General features: G+C 41.1%; 2 protein-coding genes across 5 annotated transcripts in view; one reads left to right on the top strand and one right to left on the bottom strand.

The window, feature by feature from the left end:
- Positions 1–8,855, bottom strand: part of hivep2a (HIVEP zinc finger 2a) — a 55,435-nt gene extending 46,580 nt beyond the window's left edge. For 2 of the 4 annotated variants that reach the window (XM_077510330.1, XM_077510335.1), the window contains exons 1-2: positions 8,495–8,854; positions 690–734 (exon numbers count right to left, since the gene is read on the bottom strand). The gene's annotated coding sequence lies outside the window, so the exon portion shown is untranslated. Of the gene's footprint in view, positions 1–689; positions 735–8,490 lie in introns of all 4 variants that reach the window. The other 2 variants (XM_077510334.1, XM_077510331.1) reach the window with 2 other exon arrangements.
- Positions 8,856–11,602: 2,747 nt separating this feature from the next.
- On the top strand, positions 11,603–24,105 carry aig1 (androgen-induced 1 (H. sapiens)). The gene is made up of 7 exons (XM_077510818.1): positions 11,603–11,663; positions 15,469–15,886; positions 18,691–18,846; positions 19,068–19,169; positions 21,358–21,473; positions 21,551–21,717; positions 22,863–24,105. The coding sequence occupies exons 2-7, from the start codon at positions 15,746–15,748 to the stop codon at positions 22,880–22,882; spliced, it is 702 nt and encodes a 233-aa protein (XP_077366944.1). The 5' UTR covers positions 11,603–11,663; positions 15,469–15,745; the 3' UTR covers positions 22,883–24,105.
- Positions 24,106–24,196: the final 91 nt, after the last annotated feature.

The following is a 24,196-nucleotide window of genomic DNA, read 5'->3' as shown; positions in this document are numbered from 1 at the left end:
GAGTGAGTGAGTGAGTGAGTGAGTGAGTGAGTGAGTGGGGGTGACCCCATGAGTTTTTGTGTGAGAGTGTGTGAGTGTGTGAGTGTGTGAGTGAGTGAGTGAGTGAGTGAGTGAGTGAGTGAGTGAGTGAGTGAGTGAGTGAGTGAGGCTTCATGAGTTTTTTTGTGTGAGAGGGAATGTGTGTGAGAGTGTGCGTGCATGCATGTGAACGCGCATGTATGCCTGCATGTGAGTGCACGTGTGAGTTTGAATGTGTGAGTTTGAATGTGTGAGTGGATGAGTGGATGAGATTACCCTGAGAGTGTGTGTGTGAGAGCATGAGAGGGCGTGTGTGCGAGAGCGAGTGGGTGAGTGCATCAGTAGGTGAGTGAGAGAGCGACTAAGAGTGGGTGTGAATACATGAGTGTTGTGTGTAGTGTGAGAGAACGTGCTTGAGAGAGTGTGTGCGTTTTTGTATACCATAAAAAAAAAAATCATCCATTCATGTATGAGATGACATAAGAAAATGAAGATGGAGCAGATGGAGACTTGCAGGGGACAGTGTGGATGCCGGCGCCATGGCAACCGCATGCAGAATCGCAACACGTAATCGTTCACATTTAGCTCTCGCTCTGATTGGCTGGCCGAGGCGCTCGGGCAGGAAGTGACTGACACTCACACGCCGTTGTGTTGTGTTGTTTTGATCCTACCTGATTGTTGTCCTGTTGTCCAGCCCAGAAAACAGATTCCAGTTGCTGAAAGACACAGACACAAAATATTAGGAACAGACACATGTCGGCCATTTTCGTTCAAGCTACAATTTTGCTCCAAAAAGTTGGAAAAAATGAATAAAACAGACCCATGCCCCATCGAATTGGAAGTCGGCCATTTTGGTGTGAAGCAACCATTTCAACCAAATTTCAGGGCTCGTACTAAGGAAGTCCAACTGGGGAATACGCCCAAATGAACCCAATCGTCAGCGGGTACAGTACTTGAGTTTTTCTAAAGTGGGCGGAGCTTGTCGTTGAATTTGGACCAAAATTTGGAAGATCTGACATGTAAAAGAGGTCTTTAATTAATATCGGAGTCCATTCGACGGTTTATTGAATGAAGTGGCAAGTGAAGGACTTTGTTTCGTGGGATGAATTTCAGTGAATTTGATGAAAAGATGAAAGAGATGAAAAGATCATTTGATATAAAACACACACGTTATTTTTACTTCCTTAGCTGAACCTGACCTTACATTTCTACAAACACTTTGTCTTCTCCCCTGATGTGTTTTTAACAAATAAAAAAATAAAATAAACACACAAGGGACATTCTGCTTCACGTCATCTTTTTGTCATTTTCACTTTTTGTTTTGTTTTTTTTTCTCCTTTTTTTAAGTCTGAAACCCGCTGGGCTTTCTCGTGCTTTTCGCCCACCGGGACACGACAGCTTTGAATCTCCTGAAAGGTTTTCAAACATCTCGCGCATATGCAAATGAGTCCTGCCAGCGAGATGCCAGAGCACCAGGACACTTCATTAGGTACACCTACCCGCTAAGTATTTTTGTTCACGCTATTTAATAATCGAATTCAATCTTTGCCAAAAATCGTCTCGTGACTTGCAACGTTTAAGGAGTCGTAAACAGAAAGAAAGTCAAAGATCTTGATTGATCTTATCGCTTCCACGAATGACTTGTGGTGGATGTCTCGTGTTTTGCGCCAGCCGAAAAAGCAACATTCAGCTTTTGGCATTCTAAATGTTTTTGTGCACTAAAAAAAATAAAAAATAAAATCAACAACATATACATTAAGTAATGTATGTTGTTTTTTTACATTATAGTAATCACTGGCGGAGCCAGACTTTTATAAATGGGGGACAAAGATACTTCAAGGTATCCAAAGATTATGCCAAATAATTTGTTTCATAAAAAGATTAATTTCAATCGCAGTCTCTACATATGAAGTATAGTTTAATTTGTTTAAGAAACAAGTCATATTTTGTCCCGTTATTTCATTTTCCACACACCCTATAAAAGAACTAATAACGTTGTTACTCTACTACTACTTTATTTACAGCCAGATAATGTTATTAATGTTATTAAATCCACCACTTCGTGACTAAAAACGTTTAAATATCTTACTTTGAAATCTATGCTTTTAATTTGAAAGGCCGCCCCGTACTTCCGTTTCCTGTTTCACATCGTCGTTCGTCATTCAGCTCATGTATTTATTTTTAGTTTGTGCGTTAACTTATTGATGCCCGTCCAGAACAATCTATTTGAACATTAAAGATAGTAAACAGTCACTCACGTCTCACGGAGGAAACCAACATGACGTTGCCAAAAAAACACGTCATCATGATCGCACTCGGGAGATTCTTCTTCTACAGACTAATAGCGAGGTGCATTACAACATTTTGTGGTAAATAGCGCCAGCTGTTGTGCAGGAGGGGCATAACAATTAGAAGGTGTCTGAAAAAAAATGCTGGCGACGTGCGGTGCCGTGATATGTCAATCAATTGGCACCTGGGGGTCCAATCGCATTTTTTGGGGGGTGCAATACCACCCCGGCCTCAGTGATTGTAATTAAGCTTTTTTTTTTTTTTTTATTATTATTCTGTGGTTTTATCTTGCACATGAGTTCAGTCATCATCAGGTCAGAGTTTAGCTTGTGGCAAAGATGTTTCTAGTGATTGTTTTTCCTTCTTCTCAGAATGTGCAATTTGCAAATACATAGAAGAGATATTTTTATTTATTTGTTTAATTTTCCCCCAAATTATCAAAAGTGGCATTGTACATAATTGACATGAAACAAAAATGTACTATTTACTATTGTAAAAAAGTAATGTATATAAATAAACAAATAATATAGAAACTAAATTAATTTAACATAACACAATGACAAAAAAAAATGAAACTGTTTCAGAGTCTTGTTCAATACATTTTGAAAATAATCTTAACGATACGCCAAATAATATGCGAGTGCTGTTCGGTGGCAGTGACATCATTCATGTCGCACTGAAATAAATATGAACAATTCCTCAAAAAAGAAGTTTCAAGCTGTTCAATGCCACAGTGAATAGAAGTTTGGTGAAATTTGCTCGAAAAAACTAAACTGAAAACAAAGAACTTACAAAAAAGCCCTGCTAGCTTAATGCTAATTAGCATCTATTTTGCGGTGCTTTTACCCTTAAAGCAATTAAAAAAAAAAAAAAAAAAGCTCAGCGATGAAGACAGACAATATAAAGTAGCCCACTCATATACTCTTGATCCTCTGCGTAGATTGACTCATTAGTGCCGTACCGATAAGCTCAGAGCGTAGTTGAGACGTTATGAAGCCCACTTGTGTCCCAGGCAGGACACGCTATCCCTGCGATATGATTGGCTGCTGCAAAAAAAGGCAAGAACTGCCCAGTACTGACCAGTATCCGTACTTTGTTGCACGGTGACAACGAGTAATAGGAATGCAGGTGTGCCTAATATTTTGTCCATGGAAATAGATGAGCCGCTGAGAAACTAGGCCAGTTTGGGGGACCGCTCCGGCTGTCTGCCCGCCTGCCATTTATTGCAACAACACGCTCTCATGGGACGCGATATAAATAGACGGTCCGCCGCACTTTTTCAAAGATTTCACTTTCATTTGGAGAGACCGCAAAGATTCGTTTGGAAATTCCCATCGACGTCCTCCTGAAACTCACCAACGTTTCTCAGAGGCTTCAGGAAGTGTTTCGCATTGAGGGTGAGCACATGAGAAGAGATGCGAAATGAGAACAAGGATATCTTTTTTTTTTTTTTTTTTCTACCACACGTGCGCACGTGCCGGGGGAAAAGAAACAAAAACAGCTCTTCCTGCTTTTCCTTTTTGTCTTTCCCCGACTACCTTGTCAAAAGCTGTCAAAGCAAAGTTTCAAAGCTGCAAAATGACAAAAACAACGCTGACATGTGCATGCCAGGCCACTAGTTGGCGATGAAACCCCAGCCGAGGCCAAACAAATCTTCACATACTCAAACGTTAAGGACGTGGCGGATGTCTCAGATGCAAACCCTGTGGTACGTCCTCGTTTTAGAGATAGCAATTAAAAATAAATAACTGGATATAATGTGGTTGCATAAGTGTGCACACCCTTCAAACTCTTGTTAAATGGAGTCAGCACACACCTGTCTGATTCTGTTTCAGTTCCGTAGCAATTAGCATTAATATAAAGCTAAGTTTCATCATTATTCACCAATCTAATTAGAATTGTGAGTATTTGAGCGTTTCTTTTTTCAACATGGTTGATCTCTTATACTCTGCTGCTGCCTGTTGGTCATTTGTGTAATAACTACTATTTCTTCAACTGTTCTTTGCAGTTGAGAGGCTGCATCAAAGCCTTCTGTATGCTCTAGCATAAAAAAAAAACAAAAACGTATAAATACGTCTTTGGGAAACAAAACATTTAAAATAGAACGTATTTATACGTTTTTGGGAGCAAATGAGTTAAGTATAACTAAGTATAACTAAATGTAACTCAATAGCTGCAAATGCAACTAAGTAGCCATAAGTAAGGACAACTGTAATGAGGTAACTGAGTAACGTCAAGTAAATAAATATCACTAAGTACTGTAGCTGTACGTTTAACTACAAGCAAATGTACCTGCAACTAAGTAAGTAAAATAAGCTAATGAGGTCACATTAAAATGGAAACGTCTTATCTTGGTCTCATTTGTTTATCTCACAAAACGTCAGGGGTGTGTAGACTTTCATAATCCCTGTATGTGTGTGTGCGCCCGTGTGCGCGCGTGTCAATAATTCAGCCAGTGGCTCTCGGGTTCCTCTCCAGCTCGCTTACACGGCGGCCAAAAGTTTGCCGCGGCATTGAAGGCCGGCGAGATGAGTTACAGTCGGCCTTTGTGGCGTCCGCGCCGCCGTTTGGATACTCTTCGCTTTTTTTTTTTTTTTTTTTTTTTTGACACTCCGCCTCTCAGGCAAGACGCACGTGCAGGGTTTGCGTCGCTAATGGATCGTTTACGCATCATTAGCGACACTGATAAGACTTTTACAGAAGGCAAACGCTAACTTCCTTAGCGTAGCCGTCACGCTAGCTTCCAATGGTTAACGAGCTCTTGGCTGTGGTTCTCACATTTTTGACACCATCTAAAAATTCTTTGCACAATCCTGAGCAACGTTTAATGCAGGCGCATCGTCACCCTAAAAGTTAATTGAAGGTTTTAGTCCTAGAAAGTACATTTTACTTTATTGAAAATCACCCTAACAATACGCACAGTTTGAACATTAAGAGGAAAAATAAACTGTGCTTAAATAACTAAATTAGTCGTGCAACAATGAATTGGTTAATCGACACCTAATCGATTATGAACTTCGTCGACAACTGTTATCATAATTAACAAAATGTTTAGAGACCTTGTTGAACTCAAGTCTGCCGAATTCTTGGAATTCCAGCTTCTCAACGGGAAATATTCTCCAATTTCTGGAGTCCTCCATGAAAGCAGGCATTGTGCGGAATCAAAACAAGACATTTGCAAACATCTGCTTTGACTTTGGACAACAATGATCAACATTTGTGCTGATTTTTTTGTGATTAAATGTTATGGAGCAAACCAATAACTGATGCATCATCAATTATATTTTCTGCACTGTCAATCCGAAAGTATGTCCGTTTTTTTAATAAAAGGATTAGCTTTTTTTTTTTTTTTTTAAATTAACTTTTTTTTTTTTTTTTGATTCATTGATTAATTGGAAAAAAATCAATTGTTTAAAATAATTAGTTGGAGTCCAAATAACAGCATTAAAAAAAATAATAATTATGATTTGGAATTGGATTTTGGTTTAAAATTACAGCTCAAAATTGACCTTTTTGGGTTAATAAAAACAGCATTTTTTTTGTATTGAACACAATCGAAAATAAAAGGAAAAACTGATGAACTATTTTTAGAACAGACTCACGGGCTACTCATGTTGTCCTTGGGGCTAACTAGTACTTCGCTGGCTCCGTTATGCAAAGAGGCACCTCGTTTACTCAACTCTGCAAGCAGCCAATCACAAAAAAAGAAGAGGTCATTACCTCATTTGCTCCTAAAAACGTATAAATACGTTCTATTGTAAATATTACCAGTGTCCCAAAGACGTATTTATTCGTTGTTTTTTTTTATGCTAGCGCATATAGAAGGCTTTGATGCAGCCTCTGAACTGCAGAGAACAGTTGAAGCAATGGTAGTTATTACAAAAACAGCCAGCAGGTGGCAGCAGAGTATAAGAGACCAACTGGGGCCACATTGCAAACAAGCTGTTTTCCCCAAAGTTTTGAACAGATTTGTGAATAATGATGAAACTTAGCTATAGTCTAATGCTAATTGCTGCAAAATGGAAACAGACAGGAATATACTTTTCTCTAATCTTTCTTTTGCTCGGTTCCAAGTTTTTATAGCAATAGAACAATATTCTGCGGGCCTTGCAAGATCAGTCAGAATCTAGTCAAATTTGGCATTCCAAATAAAACATACCAATCAGAAAAGTTCATGTTGTGCATAGGAAACAATAACCGGCAGCACGTAGACCGTCGTCCACCTTCAACTTTTTAGCGCGGCGCGAAAGCATTCATTAGTGGCTGTCGCCATCACCCGGCCAAAACTCGCCTCCATTTTCTCCGCTCCTTATTATTCTGATTTATGGCTCGTTTCAAATTTGCGGCGACCGAGAGGCCACGCAGACGGGATGGGACTTTTTAAAGAAGGAAAAAAAATATAATCCCACTGAGATTTCTCATTGATGATTTTTCACTGGAACTGCTTGTGTGTGTGCAAAAAAAAAAAAAAAAAAAAAAAAGTTATCCTCATCAGGGCTGGGCTGTAAATCCTCCGCCCCCGTGTTTGCACAGTGAAATCATTGCGCTCTGGGTATATTTGCACTCTTTCAACATTTATTTGCACTCGTCCCAACAAGATATTTTCTCTTTTGTTTGTCCTGCGCTACTGGCTTTTGCTTTTTAGGCTCAGCATTTAAGTAATAATGATGTAATCATGAAGGAAAATAAAGCAGTGCATGTGTCTTTTTTTTTTTTCCTCTCATTTGTGAAAACCGTCAGAGTAGACTGACATTCGTAAAAGGATTTTCTCTTGGCCAAACGTCCATTCGCCGTCAATGAGTTCATATAAAGTGAATAAAGTGGATGCAATGTGACCAAAACATAAATAACACAGACACCAAAGTTCTCAAAACACTGTCAGAACATTGCTAATGTTGCTAATGCTAATCTTTTGGCTCTGACATGACAGGTTCGTTCGTTTTCAAATAAATGATAATTGGCTGGACATTTGCAGATAAAATGCCAAAAATATTCTTATTAATTTTCAATGACGCAAGTAACTGCTGTTAAGTGTCATGTAGATTTGAGAATGATGTCATTGCGCCATTTGTTTTTCTCGGGCCCTATTTATTGTGTCAATTAGGCCCACTGTGACATCACAGTAAGGCACAGATGTTTGAAGACAATTGATGACTAAGATTGAGTTGGTTGGTTGGTTACACACTAGTTTAATAAAAGACATGCATATTTTAAAGATATAAAGGGGCAAAAAATAATAATAATTAGTGCAAAAGAAATACTAATTTTTATATAACTCCTGGACATTTGGGTAACATCTAATGCAGTTTCTAGCCAATGTGTGCTCCAATTTGTACAAGAAAAAAAAAGCAACAAAAACTTCCATGAAGTATTTACATCGCTTTGTTTTCTCCAAATGCTCCACCAAAAATGGTATAAAATCTTTCTTCTCTCCAATTTCTCACTCAACAACCCATACCGACAACAACGTTTGCAAATGTAGCAAAATAAATGGCAAAAAGAAAGAAAAAAAAAAAGTGGCTAGAGTGTTTCATGGACGCGGCGGCCGTGCGTCGGAGTCTCCCCGACTGGGGCCCTTCTCTCGACGGCAACACGTCATGGAACATTCCCGGAACCAGCCAGCGTACCACCCACCAGCCTGGCTCCTCATACGCTCTCTCGCGGAGGAAACAAACAGCAGCACACAACTCACAAAGTCGCCAAAATTCAACACTTTCCCAAAGTGGACGCACCAACACGCGCAAAAGTGCATCAAGCACAAAATGGAGGAAATGCCAAAGCGAGGGCGCCATAAGGTCAGCCGAGCAGCACTTGACAGCAAAAAAACGGATCGAGCGGCAAACGATCACCGGTGAGCGGCTGTCAAGCGGCCGACGATGGGGCCCCGAGAGCCGGCTCGCTTTCCGGCCTCAGCCCCGCCGCTGCCCCGCGTCCCCGCCGGCCTGCGCGGCGGCAGCCAGCTGCAACCCGCCCGCCGTGCAAATTCCTCGGGGCTGTTACGCAACGCGGCTAATCTGCATGCAAGGCAACGCGTGGCCGCCCGGGGTATTCCCCACTACACCACCGTGAACCCCGCCAGCAGCTCCGAACGGAAGGTCCGCCAGCCCGCCGAGGAAGCCTCGAACGCGGCCGGGAGTCCGGAAGGGACTCCGGGTGAAGCGGGGGAGGGAAGGCGGCTCTTACCCACCGAGAGCGGGGGATGACAACAAGCCGCCGCGGTGACAGGAGGTCCCTTCCGGGGCTTGACACCTCTCGGTTCGCTTTGCTGGAAGCTCCGGAGGTCGGACGAACGGGCGGAAGGACGAAAGGCGGCGGCGGTGGCGGCGGCAGCGGGGGAGGAGGTGGTCGGAATCCGCGGAGGAAAAGTTGCGCGTCAAAACGGAAGAAATCCTTTCCGACCGGATTTCTGGTGCCGGAGCTCCGCCGCCGCAGTCAGCCGCACGGCGAATGCGAGCGTGTGCGCGCGTCAGGGTGAAATCCGGAGACTCACGCACGCTCGCACGCGCACGCGCACACGCACACGGGGTTATTCCGAGCGCCACTTCCCAGAATAGAAGCAGCGGAGAGAGGGAGTGACAGATAGACACTGCGTGCGTGTGCGCGCGTGTACGTGGAGGCTGTTTGTGTGTGTATGTTTGTCGTGTGCGCGCGTGCGTGTGTGTGACGTCGTCGGATCCCCCAGCGCGCAGCCAGGGCAGAGGGAGGGGGAGGAAGGAGGAGCACTGGCCGAGGACGACGCTCTGTCTGCCGGCTTAGAGAGAGCAGGATTCCCCGGTCACCTCTGGAGCGACCTGTCTGTCTGACTGACTGTCTCACTGGCTGCATTTGCTTCCTGTGTATCTTTTCAAACACTCACTGGTCGTTCCAACCCAAATCGTATTTATAAAGCAAAAAGGGTTGACTGACTAAAATGTCTATTTTTTAAACAATTGTTTATCGAACACAATCTAACAAATGTGGTTATTTACAGCACAATTCTATTTTGAAAAAGGAAGTCTAGTCAAAAATATTCCAAACAATATGTTGCATAAAACACTCCCACTAATCTAGTCATAGCATTCTGATTAATAATAATGTTTTTGGAGTATGAATAAAGCAGCAAAATCCGCCCATTTTGGCGGCCATTTTGTCACTTGCTGTCGACTGATAATGATGTCACAGTGACTAAGGGCTCCGGTAACCAAACAATCACAGCTCACCTGCTTTCTGAGTTCGGTCATGTGACATTCGAAAGACGATGCTGCATTCGAGGAAGCTGGGAAATCGGATTAATCCCACTTGGTTGAACCAGTTGCGACCGCAAAGTGTTCCAGGCGAATGTAAACAACAAAGATGGCTGAATCCGATAAATTGTTTGTTGTTTTGGTTCAGGTAGTAGAAATCAAGTTGTGTTACGGTTTGTCATTTCGAATACTTAAATTAATATAATAATAAATAAAGAGATGTATGTTTATAATTGTGTTAACTATTTTATTTTATTTTTTTGCCTATCACGCTGTGTCTCTTTAACTTCGTACCTCGGACCTCCCACTCCAAAATGGCATTCCAGTGCACTTTCCTGGTCAGAGGTCGTAAAAAGTCCTACTTCCTTCATTCCTCGAATGCAGCATGAGCCCGTAGGCACCGCGATGTTATTTTCGGTCGACAGCGAGTATCAAAATGGCCGCCACCTGAGACGGATCGTGTGTTTTTGGGGGGTGCGTGATATCGTTACTGTTAAATTTGAGCGGGAGGGCAGAGTCGTGTGTCCTTCAAAAAAAATGTTCCGCGAATGTGTCGGCGATCTGCCAACGTGACTTCAGCGTCAAACGATCCGTCCTGTCAACGAGAGTCGGAATCTCATGTTTGGACGGACAGTGGGTCAAATATTCAGGTCAGGGGATTTCCGAAGGCATCCGAAGATGAGCTACTGGGGCTTTGGGGGGGAAGGGGAGGGGGGAAGGTGTGGGGGGGGGGAGAGTTCCCCGGGGTGGGGGCTTCCAAAAATATGCAGTCTGGTATGTGGGGTGAAGACCCGCCACATGTCTCCGAGTCAGGATGGAGGAAGGAGCGCGGAGACTTAATGGAAAAAAAACAACAACAAAAAAAACAATGAAATATAATAAAAAAAACTTTTATGTAGGAGTGTGACGATATATCGATATCGTGATAAATCGTGATAATTTGTCTCCCGATAGATTAGCGATACACCTACGCAAGTATCGCGATATTTGTAGTTCATATGCAGCCACTATAATGGCTCCATTGTTCCATTACATATTGAGCAATTATTTGGCAAGCCACTAGGGGGAGTGCCTCATAAGAGTGGCTGGGAAATCTACGGAAGTCTTCAGGCGAAGAAGACATTCATCCTGTCCAGCAAGTGAGTCAGTTTTGCATACGTTTCTATGAGAAATGTGTATTATATCTTCAATTTTAACATATTTTATGTTTTGAAGCACTCAATTTCTGTGGAATATTAATGTTGATTTAATTGGATTTAATATTTGAGTAATTTTATTTATTTACTTTTGCAATGTTACACAAAAAAATTCTCACAGTTTATAAAATGAAAAATTGACTGTGTGACTGACTGACAAAAATTCATTCACAGAAGAAGTATTTGTTTTAAAATGAAAAAAATACACAAAAGTACGCAAAGACGACAAAAATCAACTTTTCTCATTGAAAAAACAGCAGTTTATGTCTTGAGTAGTTTTATCGGAGATTGTCGTGGATTTATTACCGGACCGTATTGTATCGTGAGGTACAATACTGTTGGGGGCGTGGCCAAGTGAGTGACGCAATCGGGTTGGCCTGCGTGTGAGCGTCTGCGTGCGAGTTGTGGCCCACAACAGCCCCTCGCGCTTGTTACAATTTTCAATTTATGCGTTTGACTATCCGTCCCATTCGACAAACGGCAGCTGCGGCTCTCCTTGCCCACATGCGTGGGCATTACATGACCTTGTTTGCCTTATTATGATTTTTTTCACTTCCCTAAGCTCACGTGTGACTCCCATTTCTCATCTCGGCGTCTTTTCCCCAAGTCAGCATCTCAAAACCAAAACTTTCCTCTTTTAGTCGCACGTCGTAAACGAACTGCGGTGTGTGTGCATGTGTCACAATGCGTTCCAATGAGCTTTTGTGGCGACAACCTTGTCATTTTCCCTACAGCGCACCCGCAAAAAAAAAAAGCTAGGTGCTCCGTGCGCACGTGTGTGTGCGTTTTGGCTCGCTCTAAGTGGATTAACGTCTGCCTCGGCCTATAAGAGGCTCATCGGTGCATGACCTCGTCAGCGGTGACGCCGTGGCAACCAGCGCCATGGCGACGGCGAGGCGGCCATTTGCATATCTGCTTTCCATACGCGGGAAGGAAGGTGAGCGTCGCGGTTTGTCACTCTCTCCCGCCGTGCACACGTCGTTTGGTGTGTTTTTTTTTTGTTTTTGCGCCACCTCCCCTCCTTTAGTCCAAGCGTGGCCGCGTTGCCAGATGTTGAGTCATGTGAGTCATAAGTCTCAAACGACTGCAGCTTGAGCTGCCGCTCTCGTTGTTTGACTCGGACGCAAAACAAGCGCCAATGCGGGAACTTGCTGAGCTGTTATATTCGCGCCGAGTTCCCAAGCGGACGTTAGCGAGGCCCAAACGTAGCACGTGCTTTGAACAGCCAATCAGAAGACGGAGAGAAAACGCTGATGACAATCAAGGGTTAGCTTGCTAGCCTTGGGAAGACGAATTTGAAATGCGATTGGGTAAATAAATAAGCGTCCCCCATTGCTAATATAGCTCCATGGGCCCGGATTTAATTGTGAAGGCCCTGAGCAGATTACATGGCAAGACTGAAATCTAATTTAGGGCATTGGGTATTGCATTCACAAAAAAAAAAAAAAAACTCTTTTTTTTGACTAATAGTTTGGGGAGAACTTTGTTTTTTTTGTGTATTTTTTTCTGTTTGAATATTTTTTTCTGTCATAAAAAATATATATTATATTATTATTATTATATTTTTTTCCTGTTTTTCGGAATATTTCTTTTTTCCATCCATCCATCCATTTCCTTGACTGCTTATTCCTCTCACAAGGGTCTCAAGGTTATATTTTTTTTTTTTTATGGCAGAAAAAAATATTCAGTAAAACAGGAAAAAAAAATATTCAGAAAAATGAAAAAAAAAAAAATACAAAAAAAAAACAAAGCTCCCAAAAAATGTAGTCAGAAAAACAGGAGATTTTTTTTCAAGTGAATGCAGTACACTTCCGTATTAATTGGACATAAAAAAAATAAATAAAAAAAAACTTAAAAATACACCTGCATCGTAAAGTATGTAAACATGCTAGCTAGTGCTATCTAGCATGAAAACATAGGGACACGGTCCGTTACATCTCTTTTTAGTCAATATAACGTACAAGTTACAATATATTTCTGTTTTGTTACTATTATCTCTGAAAAAGCTTTATTTTTCTATTTTGTTACTAATCAGCTTGTGTACCTAACGAAGTGGCTCGTAAATACATTCATTAAATCCGAGAATAAAGCGAGTTGCAGTATTTCAGGTACACATAAAGTTGTGTGGTGAAAAAAAAAAAAACAGTGCACGCTTGCCAAAAGTGTCGTCATTGCAAAGACGTTGAAAGTGCGAAAAAAAAAAAAAAGGAACAAGTGCTCACACAGCCGCTCGCCTCGGGCTCTCGTCCCTGAACGCAACACAAAAGCTCTCCTGTGACAGCTCACGGATGAATAATGCTTACTCATATACACACACCGCTCCCGACCACACCTTCTGCAGACTCCCACGGATTAGCGGTGGGCGGCTCGCCTTCGTTAACATACTGGGATATTTACGCGTTGCATAACATCTTTCCATGCACTAATCCATGATATCCATCCATCCGCGCTGTCTCTTTAAACTTGCCTAACGCGCGCACGCGCGCGCGCCCACGCGCTTTTATCGAGGTGTGGCCGCGGGTATTACATAACTGCTGGAGGCTAAAGTTCACACTACCTGTGTAAAAGGGCATCTTCAATTAGACTAAACGTAAATGGAGGTGAACAGCACCCCACAGTGGCTACCAGTGGTACTGACACATTGTGATCTGGAATTAGCTGTCAATCGATGAAAATTGATTGTGATTCATTCTCATATTTAATTCAAAATTAGTTGCTAAGTATGTGCACATGTTCTAATCTATTTAAATGCTGATTAGATTTTTTTAAATACTCTTTTTAACACAATGATTGGACAATCAAGCATAACAATGAACACAATATGGGCACGTACACTAAAACGGTCACTTTTAAATTAAACAACAAATTACATTTAAATACTAAATATTCACACAAAAATGCTGATCTTAAAAAAAAAAGAAAAAGAAAAGAAAATAGATTTATTTCCTGTAAGAAAAAAAATCTACGCTAAAAAAAAAGATGGCGAATTACCGGTCACGGTAAAATAAAAAAAATAAAAAATTAAAAAATAAATAAATAAATCTACGCTGTGAAAAACTAGTGTCTTTTTCTGTGGGTGTGTTATCTGCATGTGTGCGCAACACTGCCCCTAAGAGGCCATGATGGGTACAGCAGGAATAGCACAAACAACGAGCAGTAGAAGACCAAAAATGTTGTGCTAAAACACGATTAGCGCATTAACTTCAAGCGCCCTATTTGAAATGCGAAAAATGTCTAAAAGTAAAAAGTCAGTGTTAAGTTCATTAGAAGTTCCAAATAGTCAAAAATTGAAACTCGCAGCCAGGTGTGGGCGTGGCTTAAAGGATGAAGCGGTTTCCAAACGGTGGCGGTCCAAACAAGCGAGCGTCGACTGGAGGGTGAGTTCCGTCTCCGAGGACGCGTCTCGTCATGGTCAACTCTGTCTTCGGCTCGTCTGTCGTCTCCGCCCTGACGGCGCTCTGTCGTGTTCCGTGGCACGGAACCACAACACAAGAATTCCGTGGCACTTGGGTCACTTTCAACTTCATTTGTCACTTGTTGACGGGGAAAATGGCCATCTGGTTCCGCGCCGCCGAATCCACAAGAAGTTCTGGTTCAGTGCTCTGAAAGTTGGAACATTTCATGAACTGATCCAATGGTTGGACTTGACAACAAAATGGATGACTTCCTCGGAATGATAAGATAGAAAATGGATGCCTTGCATACATATTACAGCGCTACCTTGACTTACAAGTTTCGCTGGCTCTGTGATCAAGTTCCGACCCAATTTATTTTGTACTGTGGTACCTTGAGATATCGATGAACGGAATCTGTTTTATACTGCCCCCAGGTGGCCAAGGCGGGAACTCCAGCAGCTCAGCATTAAAAACATGGCTCGTGAATGGCTTCTTTTTGACATCCTTCCGGTTCAAGCTGCTGAAGTCACGTGGCCTTGGGGTCTAAATAGCATTTGTGCGGTACCCCATTAATGCAGTTGTAGACAAAAACGGTTTCATTATGTTTTTAACTCTATTCAATGACGTCATTATTACAGTATGTTTTCCTAAAATACCATATATGGTGTGCTATTTTTCCTTGCTCAAATACACATTACAAGAATTTCGTGAGGGGCTGGAACGGATTAATGGCATTTCTATTCATTCAAATGGGAAAAGATGATTTCAGGTACAACTGTTTTGAGTTAACGGGACAAATTAAAGTTGGATAATGTATTAGTTTAACAACAAGGCAGAGAAGCATTAGGCTCACCTTTTTTATTGACAAATATATATAAATCAGTCACTTAACTTATACATTATTTGCAACACATTTCTCAATATGACAGTAAACAACTATCAAATGACAAGGGAATTTAAAAGAAAACAAAGGAAAACAGAACAACAAAAAATTGTGTGCATTTTGGAAAAAGACATCTGAGACTTATTTGTAAAAATAATAAATACATTATTAATAATAATCTGAATGGATATTAATTATCAACCCACATTTTTTTTAATTTGATAGTATATTAAAGACACAAAATGCAAATAAAGGATTTAGACATTTTTACCTGTTGTGCTTTAATTCTTAAATTCTTTACAAAAAATGTACAAAATAAATGAGTGACATTTTCAGGATCAGGTGTAGTATTTTGAAAATCTTAAAAAAAATAAAAATAAAAAAATCCCACGTGGCGTTATTTTTCTAGCTTTGCCGAAAGATCCTCGGATTATTTTGTCCTTTTTTTTTTTTTCTTCCTCCAGCTCAAGCATCATCATCCTCATCGTCACAAGCACAACGCGGAAGCAGTTTCAAAACTCGCACTTGGGTGCAGGCAGGCAAGAGAGGCGCGGCGGGGACAGCAGGCAGCAAAGGCGCACCAAAACAAAAAAACAAAAAAAACGGCATCAGGCAAGATCAGGCGAAACGAGACGTGCGGAGGAGCGCAAAGTGAAGCGGGGGTAAAAAAAAAAAAAAAAAAAAAGGCAAAAAAGGGAACCGAGAGATTTGCGGGCGGCTGGGCTGGGCTGGGCGGGCATCATGGCGCTCATCCCGTCGCAGGTCCTCCGCGTCGCCATCCTGATGTCCTACTTCTCCATCCTGTGCCACTACAAGGCTCTGGACATGCCGGCGCACCATACGTACGGAGGCAGCTGGAAGTTCCTCACCTTCATCGACCTGGTGAGCCCGTTCGGCTAAGTTCGGCTCCAGTTCGGTTTCCGGTTCGGCTTCTGACCCGGCTAGCTTTAGCCGCGTGCTTAATCAAACGCGTGTTTGTTTCGCCATCACATCAAATTCGAGTGGAGCGAAACGACGTCGTTGGTTCTTACCTTGGAGGTGTTGGTAAGGTGAGCCGAACAGGAGCAGGTGTGATGGGGAAAGATGTGCCCAACGCGCCGCCTCCTCTGACGCCAAGCGGCTATTAGCAAGCTAACATGTTAGCCACATTTCTTCTTCGTCTTTTTCCCTCCCTTTGTATACTTTTTTTTTTTTCTTGTTCAGTCATGTCTCCCTCCTATTATGTATCCTTTAAGACGTGTAATGATATTTTTAATTCTTAATTTTTACTATATATGTTTGCGGTGCCAGGTAGATAAACAGACAGGTGAGAGAAACCGGCGTCAGTACGGAGGACCCCCGCATACTCGCGGTTCGGTACCAGTTTGGCGAGCAGTTTCTTTTAAAATACTTTTCACATTTTTTTTTTTTTTTAGCCCCACACCCTTTTTTTGTGCTTATTCAAAAGGTGTTAAACAAAAAAGTTAACCGACTGTACAAAATGTAAATAAACAACTGCTTTTTTCAAACAGAGCTGTTGTCAACATAACAACATAGCAATAAAGAAAAATGAATGAGGGTCACTTGTCATGTTTTCCAAAAATAATGACTCATATTAGGGCTGCACGATATTGGAAAAACATGCGATATGCGATATACTTGCTGAACATAGCGATATCGATATTATTGCGATATTTAACATGTACCTAAAGAAATTACATTTTTATTATCTAATGAAAGAAAAACATTTTTCATGCGGCAAAATAAGCAACCTTAATGTAATCTTAGTTAATTAATTGTAATTATGTCTTAATAATTTTCAACAATTGGATGGCGATGCACATTTTAGTTAAAATCTGACTGGTCAAATTCATATAAAAAGCATAAAATTTGCGATATGCATCTTGCAAGGGCCAATATCGCGATATCGATATTTTTTCGATATATTGTGCAGCCCTAACTCATATTTCACCAATTCGTGTGTAAACTTTGAAGCGCAACTTTGAGTGATGTCAAATCCGATTTAGAGTTTGACACGCATCATAGTAAGCGCAAACAAAACTCAGCCTGTGAAAACAATGCACGCTCTCACGCGAACAAGACGCCGATTGTTTTTATCTTCACTGGTCCTCCGCCATGCTAAGCTAACGTCTGCAGGACTGGGTTTTCATTGTCAGTGTCGATTTGTGTGGATGTCGACGAATGGTTCCAATTTTCTCGGCGAACCTCGTAATATTTTTTTTTTGCTGTGTCATATTTTTCGCATGAGGTCTTTGTGGTTCTTTGACGATGTGTTGACGATTGTTGCCAGCAGCACCCTGGAAACAACAAAACTTTAAACACAAAAACAGGAACCACAACATGACATCTAAGCTTTTCTACAGTATATGTAAGCAATAAAAGATGTCGTTCATAGTGTATGGTAAATGGTAAATTGGGACACCACAAACTTTTTTTATTTTTTTTATTTTTGGTTTTGCTGTGTAGCAGCCCGCAATTAGCCGGAGCGCCGTTTTGACCCAGCGGCTCCGATTACTCGCTGATCCGTTTCTACATTTATTGATCGGCGAGAAAGAAGAGACCACGCTGCGACTTCTCCCTGCTGCGTCGCTAGCTCAGCACTCATTGAAATGTAATCGTTTTTGCAGCGGGCAAGCTAACGTGAGACGCACCTTGCCAGTTCAGGATTTGATCGTTGACAGTTGAGTTCATCTATGAGTCGTACCATAATCAAAAGGAAGTTTTTGTAATGATTACTTTAATAATTGATTCATCTGTTGATTATTTTTTCCAATCATCGATTGATTGGATTTAAAAAAAACAAAAAACAATTTCTAAACCTTGATTAAAAAATAGCATATGACAAATTGACAGTGGAGAAAATGCACAAATAAATTGTAAAAATATTTGTTGATTAATTTGATAATCGATTAGGTGTCGATTTAATCGATTATATGTTGTATCTCAAATTTAAACCTTAAATGTAACCAAAACTTTGTCATCTCAAACTTAACTGATATTACCTTAAAAAAAAAAAAAAAGGCTTAAAAATGATTTTATTTTGAAAAAATGTACCGGATGTTAGGGCTGCTCGATTATGAAGAAAATATTCATCATGATTAATTTGTTAATAATTGAAATCATGATTTGGATGATCGTTAGTTTTTAATGCAAAAACAAGAACATGTTTAAATGTAAAAAAAAATAAAAAATATTAAGACAATTTTTGTTGAACTAGTATATTTATGCAAGTTTCTTTTGGACCAAACAAGATTTTTTTTTTTGAATTAAATTAGTTATTTAAAAATATTAGAAAAATGTGCAAATATATACATTTAAACAACTTAAATTTTTATTATTAATATTTATTTATTAATAATGTTTTATTTTTGTTTACGATGATGCCAATTTTGTAATTATGGAATGTAATTGCAATTGTAATTGAATTTCGATTAACTGCACAGGCCTACCGGATGTCACCATTTTGCACCCGTAAAAATTGCAGTTACTACTTTCCCTTTTCTGCCGTTTATTTTGTTTTTGACTCGGTCAGTTCATGCAAAATCTTTTTTTTTTTTTTTTTTTTTTTTTTATAATCAATTACTCAAATAGCCGATTCTAAAACACTCGATATCCCTCGTCGTAGTGCATCCTGCCCATTGTCGTGATTGGATTCTGTCGTATTGCCCCGTCCTATGTCGCTGCAGGTGATCCAGGCGGTGTTCTTCGCCGTGTGCGTGCTGATCGACGTCTCCAGTCTGCTGACCAAAGCCGGCGAAAACCGGGAGCAGGAGAGGCAGCTGAGGAAGCTGATTGGCCTGCGGGATTGGATGATGGCCGTCCTGGCGTTCCCCGTTGGAGCGGTGAGCACACGAATGCGCGACGGGTGACGTATGTGGAAAGTTTTTTCCCTTTTTTTTTTTTTTTTTTTTTGTGCCCCAAATCTCATCGTGCTTGACTTTTTCCCGAGGATTTTCAGGCGTAGTGTGTTCTTTATTGAAGTTGTCGTCTACTTTTGTTGGTTGTAATTGTTCATATACATTTGTTGATGTTTTTTTTTTTTTTTGTGTGTGTGTGTTTTCAGTTTGTGGTGTTCACCTTCTGGACCTTGTACCTGTATGACAGAGAACTGGTCTACCCCAAACTGCTGGACAACTTCATCCCTCAGTGGCTCAACCATGGCATGGTGAGTCATTTAAAAAAAAAAAAAATTTATTTATTTTTTGGGGGGGTCCTTGTACTGGTATTCGTCTAGAAAAAAAAGTGGTAATTTATTGGACTGGGTATTGATTCTAATCTCCTCAATTTTTTTTTTTCGAAGATTTCAGTTTGTTTCAATTTCGATTTTTTTTTCCCCGATTCGATTCATTTCAGTTCAGTCCGATATTGATTAATTATGAAACATCAATTCTTCTTCAATATCAAGGACATAATTAAAAAAAAAAAAAATCCCCAAATTATTTAATTATTAAATCATTCAAACCCAAAAACAAATAAATACGTTTTTAATACTTTGTCCTTGACTCCCAAAAACGTATTTATAATTTATAATATAAAAAAAAAAAAAAAAATCTCCAAACATTAAATTCCACTTTAAATTTTGCGGAAGCATTACCTGGTTAAATTATTTAATTATTAACTCATTCATTTTATTTAATTTTATTTTTTTAAACCCAACCCTAGTAATTTTTTCCCCCCTCCCACACACTTTAAACACATTTGAATTTATTACAGATAAATTTGATCAGGATAAAAAGGCTGAATTTGAATTAAGTCGTGCAAACAAGACGCCAACTTTCTGTTACCGCGACGATGCAGGCACACGCACGCTCACACCCCCGTGTGTGTGTGTGTGTGTGTGTGCGTGTGCGTGCAAGGTGTCGCCCTGCTCTCCAGAAAGTGATGCAATAGGCAAGTGGTTGCTACGGTGGTCTCGCCAAGGACCAAAACAATCGGAGCACCACCAACCTGCAAGCGCGTGTGCTCGTTAGCGTGTCACGTCTCTGGTCGTAAATATTTAGCAGTATTCCATGGTATCGATGTGGAGTGTTTGCGCCGGCTGCCGTGGCAACGGTGTGATTATTCCCATTGCTGGAGGGAGTGGTCGGGTGATGTCAAAATGGGGAGAGAAAGGCAGGTCTGGAATAATCATTTAAAAAAAAAAAAAAAGTGTTTCATAATCCTCAAATGTGTTAATATGTCCTCACTTCCACTGCGAGGCGTTAACAGTTGAAAGGAGTTCCAGCAGGAAGGGAGTTGAAAAGTGTTGCACTTGTGCGCGCGGTTGTCGGTTGTTGAGTGCCAAATAAATAAGCTCCTTAACGTCTGCGGCGAGATGTCAACTTCAGAACCTTCCCGAAATGTCGTTTTTCACACGAGTTCATTCGGAGTTCAAGCCGTTTTGCAATCTGGAGTACGGCAGTTGGTGGCAACTTTTTTTTTTTTTTTTTCAGATTTTTTAGGAAACACAAAATTTTTTAACCTTTTGCTTAATGAGGAGATGATTTAGGCAAAAATAATAAATTTTTCCCCCCAAAAAAAACTTTAAGAGGGTGATGATATTTATTGTTTTAAGCAATGAGGGATGCTAAACGTTTTTTTTTTTTATTCATTTTATATAATGTACCTTTTTATCAAACAACTTATTAAACTATAAATGATTTCAAATTGTTATAAATTTCCGCATTCATCTGGGAATGTTGACAGCCTCAGCTGACTCACACCAGACAAACCAGGAAAAAAGTAGAAAATCCCCATTTTGAGCAGACAGTGTGAAAAGATGTCATTTGTCCCAATTTTAGCTCGTGACCACAGGATTGAACCGCTGCTCTCCAAAGGGGTGGGTGGGGGAAGGAAGATGGCTGCCTGGGCAAAACCACTGACCGCAAGGGGCTAGGTGTGTTCGTGCGTGCGTACAATGATAGAAGGCAAAGGTATCATTTCATCCCCCTTGAAGGGAGACGTCGGCCTTTTCTTTGGTCGGCGCTCCGGGATGTCGTCGTCGCGACCTTGTCAAATCCCCGCAGGAGGTCTTCATATTTGTTTGTGCAAAAAAAAGGCAAGAATGCGTTGTGGCGCTTGGAAGTCGACACAATGACGGCTTTTGAAGAATGAAAATGACAACATTGGACAGGAAAAACAATCTCGACTTGCTTGCTTCCTCTTCAACTTTTGACTTGTCGGGGATATTCCCGCTTTTGGGCCTGGACTTGATCAAACGGATCAAGTTGGTTTGTTTCAGGATTGTGTGGGTTCTTTCTTTTTTTTTTTTTTTTTTTTTTTTTAGCAGGAATGTCTGATGAAGCTCATGTCATGATGCACCAAATCCTTGCTAAAGTACGTGATTTATTTATTTTTTTTCCCCTCCCTCCCAGCACACCACCGTGCTGCCGTTCATCATCATCGAGATGCGCACCACCCACCATCGCTACCCCAGCAGGTCGTGCGGCCTGGCGGCCATTTGCTGCTTCGGGGTGGGCTACATCCTCTGGTACGAACCGTCCTCAACCCGTCACGTCCTGTCCTGTCCCGCCACGCCTTATGCCGACCGCCTTGTTTTGTGCGCAGGACTTACTGGGTGCACCAGGTGACGGGCATGTGGGTGTACCCCATCCTGGAGCGCATCACGCCGCTCGCTCGCCTCGTCTTCTTCTCGACGCTAACTGCCGTCATTTGCGTCTTTTACGTGCTTGGGGAAATACTCAACGGCTACATCTGGTGTCAGCCAAACACAGGTATACACAAACATGGAAAATAGCACTCACACACAACGGTGAACAGACGGGCACATAGGCGCATATGGACACAGACAAATGCATACAGAAAGGTACACACAAAAGAAAAAAAAGATACTTCTGCACAGACACATACACACACTGAAAGGGGTATACACACAGATACTCACACAAATTTTGAAAGATAATCACAAAAAGTGTATACACATATGGACATGTACACACAAGGACAAATGCATACAGAAAGGTACACACACAAGAAGAAATATTTCTGCACATACACACACACAGAAAGGTATACACAAGCTGACATGTTCACACAAGGACAAATGCATACAGAAAGGTACACACACAAGAAGAAAGAAAGATACTTCTGCACAGGCGCATACACACACAGAAAGGTATACACACGTTGACGCGTACACACAAGCACAAATGCATACAGAAAGGTACACACACAAGAAGAAAGATACCTCTGCACAGGCGCATACACATACAGAAAGGTATACACACAAGTACTCACACAAATTTGGTAAGATAAACACCCACACAAGAAAGTGTATACATGGACACGCACACACACGGACAAATGTATACAGAAAGGTACGCACATAAGCACATACACACAAAAGGTATACACAGGTATTCATGCAATGTTGGAAAGATAAACACAAACGGAAAAAAAGTGTATAGACCAACACACACAGGTACTCATGCACAGACGTGCACACACATAAAAAAAAAAGTATATAAACAGGTAAACTCACAAAGTACACACAGGTACTCAAGCACGTAAACTTGGAAAGATAAAGATCCACAAAGGTGTACACACACAGGAACTCACAAATACATGAGCCTTAAAATACACATACACGCACAGGTCTCCACTTAGGTATTAGAAGGTATACACACATGGGTACTTACTACTGACACATACATGGAAAGGTAAACACTCTTGCAAAGATAGGTGTACACACAGGCAATTGTCACACGAATTGACTTTTTTTTTTTTTTTTTTTACAAAAACACATGCACACACGAAAAGGTACACACACAGGTACATGCATAATTGACTCAAGTACAAACATACAAAAGTATACACACACAGTGACCCAAACTTCCTAAAGCTTTCTCTTTCCCCGCAGCAAAGGTCAAAGGTGAGTGAATTTTCAGTCGTGCGTGCCAGTGGAGTGGCGCGCGTGAGGTCACATGACAAGCTCCGCCCACCAGGAGAGCACAAGGACTGGAGAGCTGTGACCTTTGAACTCCATCCATCAGCACCAACAAGCCTGGAAATGGGGAAACTAGACGCATATTTTCTTTTAAACTTTTTTTTTTTTTTGTATTTCAAAATGATTATTCATGAAAACATATGTCATGTTAAAGGTCTCTAGTACTGACTGAAGTACAAATACACACACAGAAAGGTGCACACACACCTTTTGCTCATGGACAGGTCCAAATGAATGTTCTTGAAAGCACACGGAGTCGTATGTCAAATGAAAGGTCACGATGAGGGCTACGCAGTTGTGACGTTTTTTTTTGTCATGATGCCCTCACGTGTTGACGGACTGGCTCAAAAACATCGCCGCCATTTTTGTACGGGAGCAACTAGGTCAAAGTTGACTGAAAGAGGGGCGAGACACACCCTGAACCGGTCGCGGAGCACATCTAGACAAACGGGCATCTTGAGCACAGGGAGAACATGCAAACTCCACACAGAAAGGCCTGATGAGAGGGGATTCAAACCCAGAACCTCTTGACTGCGAGCCAGACACTCTATCCACTACTCCATGCTGATCACATCTCCTTGTGGCTCGTAGTCTTGATGAAGGCTTTCCAAATCTCCTGTTACGTTTTTTAATGTGCAGAAATGCTTTGAGATACGAGTGACCCGACTTACGAGACGATTTGTGGTACGAGCGTGTTCAATTTATCTCGAGCTACCGCTGGACTCTTCTGACGACGCAACAATGTTGATCTCCTAGCATACATTTGCTTCATATTTATCTTCCATTCTCATTCCGTGTTACTTGGTTGCGGTGGTGGTAATCATTGATCTGCAGGGGGCGCTATTGAAGTTTGTGGAATGCAGCACATAGGTTATATATTCGATTACAGTAGATGACATATTATACCGTATGACATTGTGGGATGCTTTGGCAAGATGGGTCAAAAAGGTCAAGTTAAGTTTTAGATTCATTTATTTATTTATTTGGTGATGGCAAAAAAAAAAAAACATGCATAGGATGCTGAACTCTGCACATAAACCGTATTTATATTTATCGGGTCAGGCTCTGATGTTTACCGGAATGCTGACCAAGTTACTGAACTCGAGTTATGATTGGTCACATGATGAACTTGATCAATAAATCCAAAATCCATAAATTTGTTTTATTTTGTTGTCTTTTCTGCCCGTTTACGCTCGAAAAACACCGAAAAAGCCTAATGCCGCAGAAGTGAAACATCTCAAAAGTCC

This window comes from Festucalex cinctus, chromosome 21 (assembly GCF_051991245.1).
Source record: "Festucalex cinctus isolate MCC-2025b chromosome 21, RoL_Fcin_1.0, whole genome shotgun sequence".
Lineage (NCBI taxonomy): Eukaryota > Metazoa > Chordata > Actinopteri > Syngnathiformes > Syngnathidae > Festucalex > Festucalex cinctus.
Note: the sequence above shows the minus strand (reverse complement) of the source record. Positions and strands in the feature narration are given on the sequence as shown.

Excerpts from the sequence above, each read along its gene's own strand:
- aig1 (XM_077510818.1), top strand. The coding sequence starts at position 15,746 with ATGGCGCTCATCCCGTCGCAGGTCCTCCGCGTCGCCATCCTGATGTCC. Across the intron at positions 15,887-18,690 it reads TCCTCACCTTCATCGACCTG|GTGATCCAGGCGGTGTTCTT; the intron begins GTGAGCCCGTTC and ends ATGTCGCTGCAG. Across the intron at positions 21,474-21,550 it reads GGGGTGGGCTACATCCTCTG|GACTTACTGGGTGCACCAGG; the intron begins GTACGAACCGTC and ends TTTTGTGCGCAG.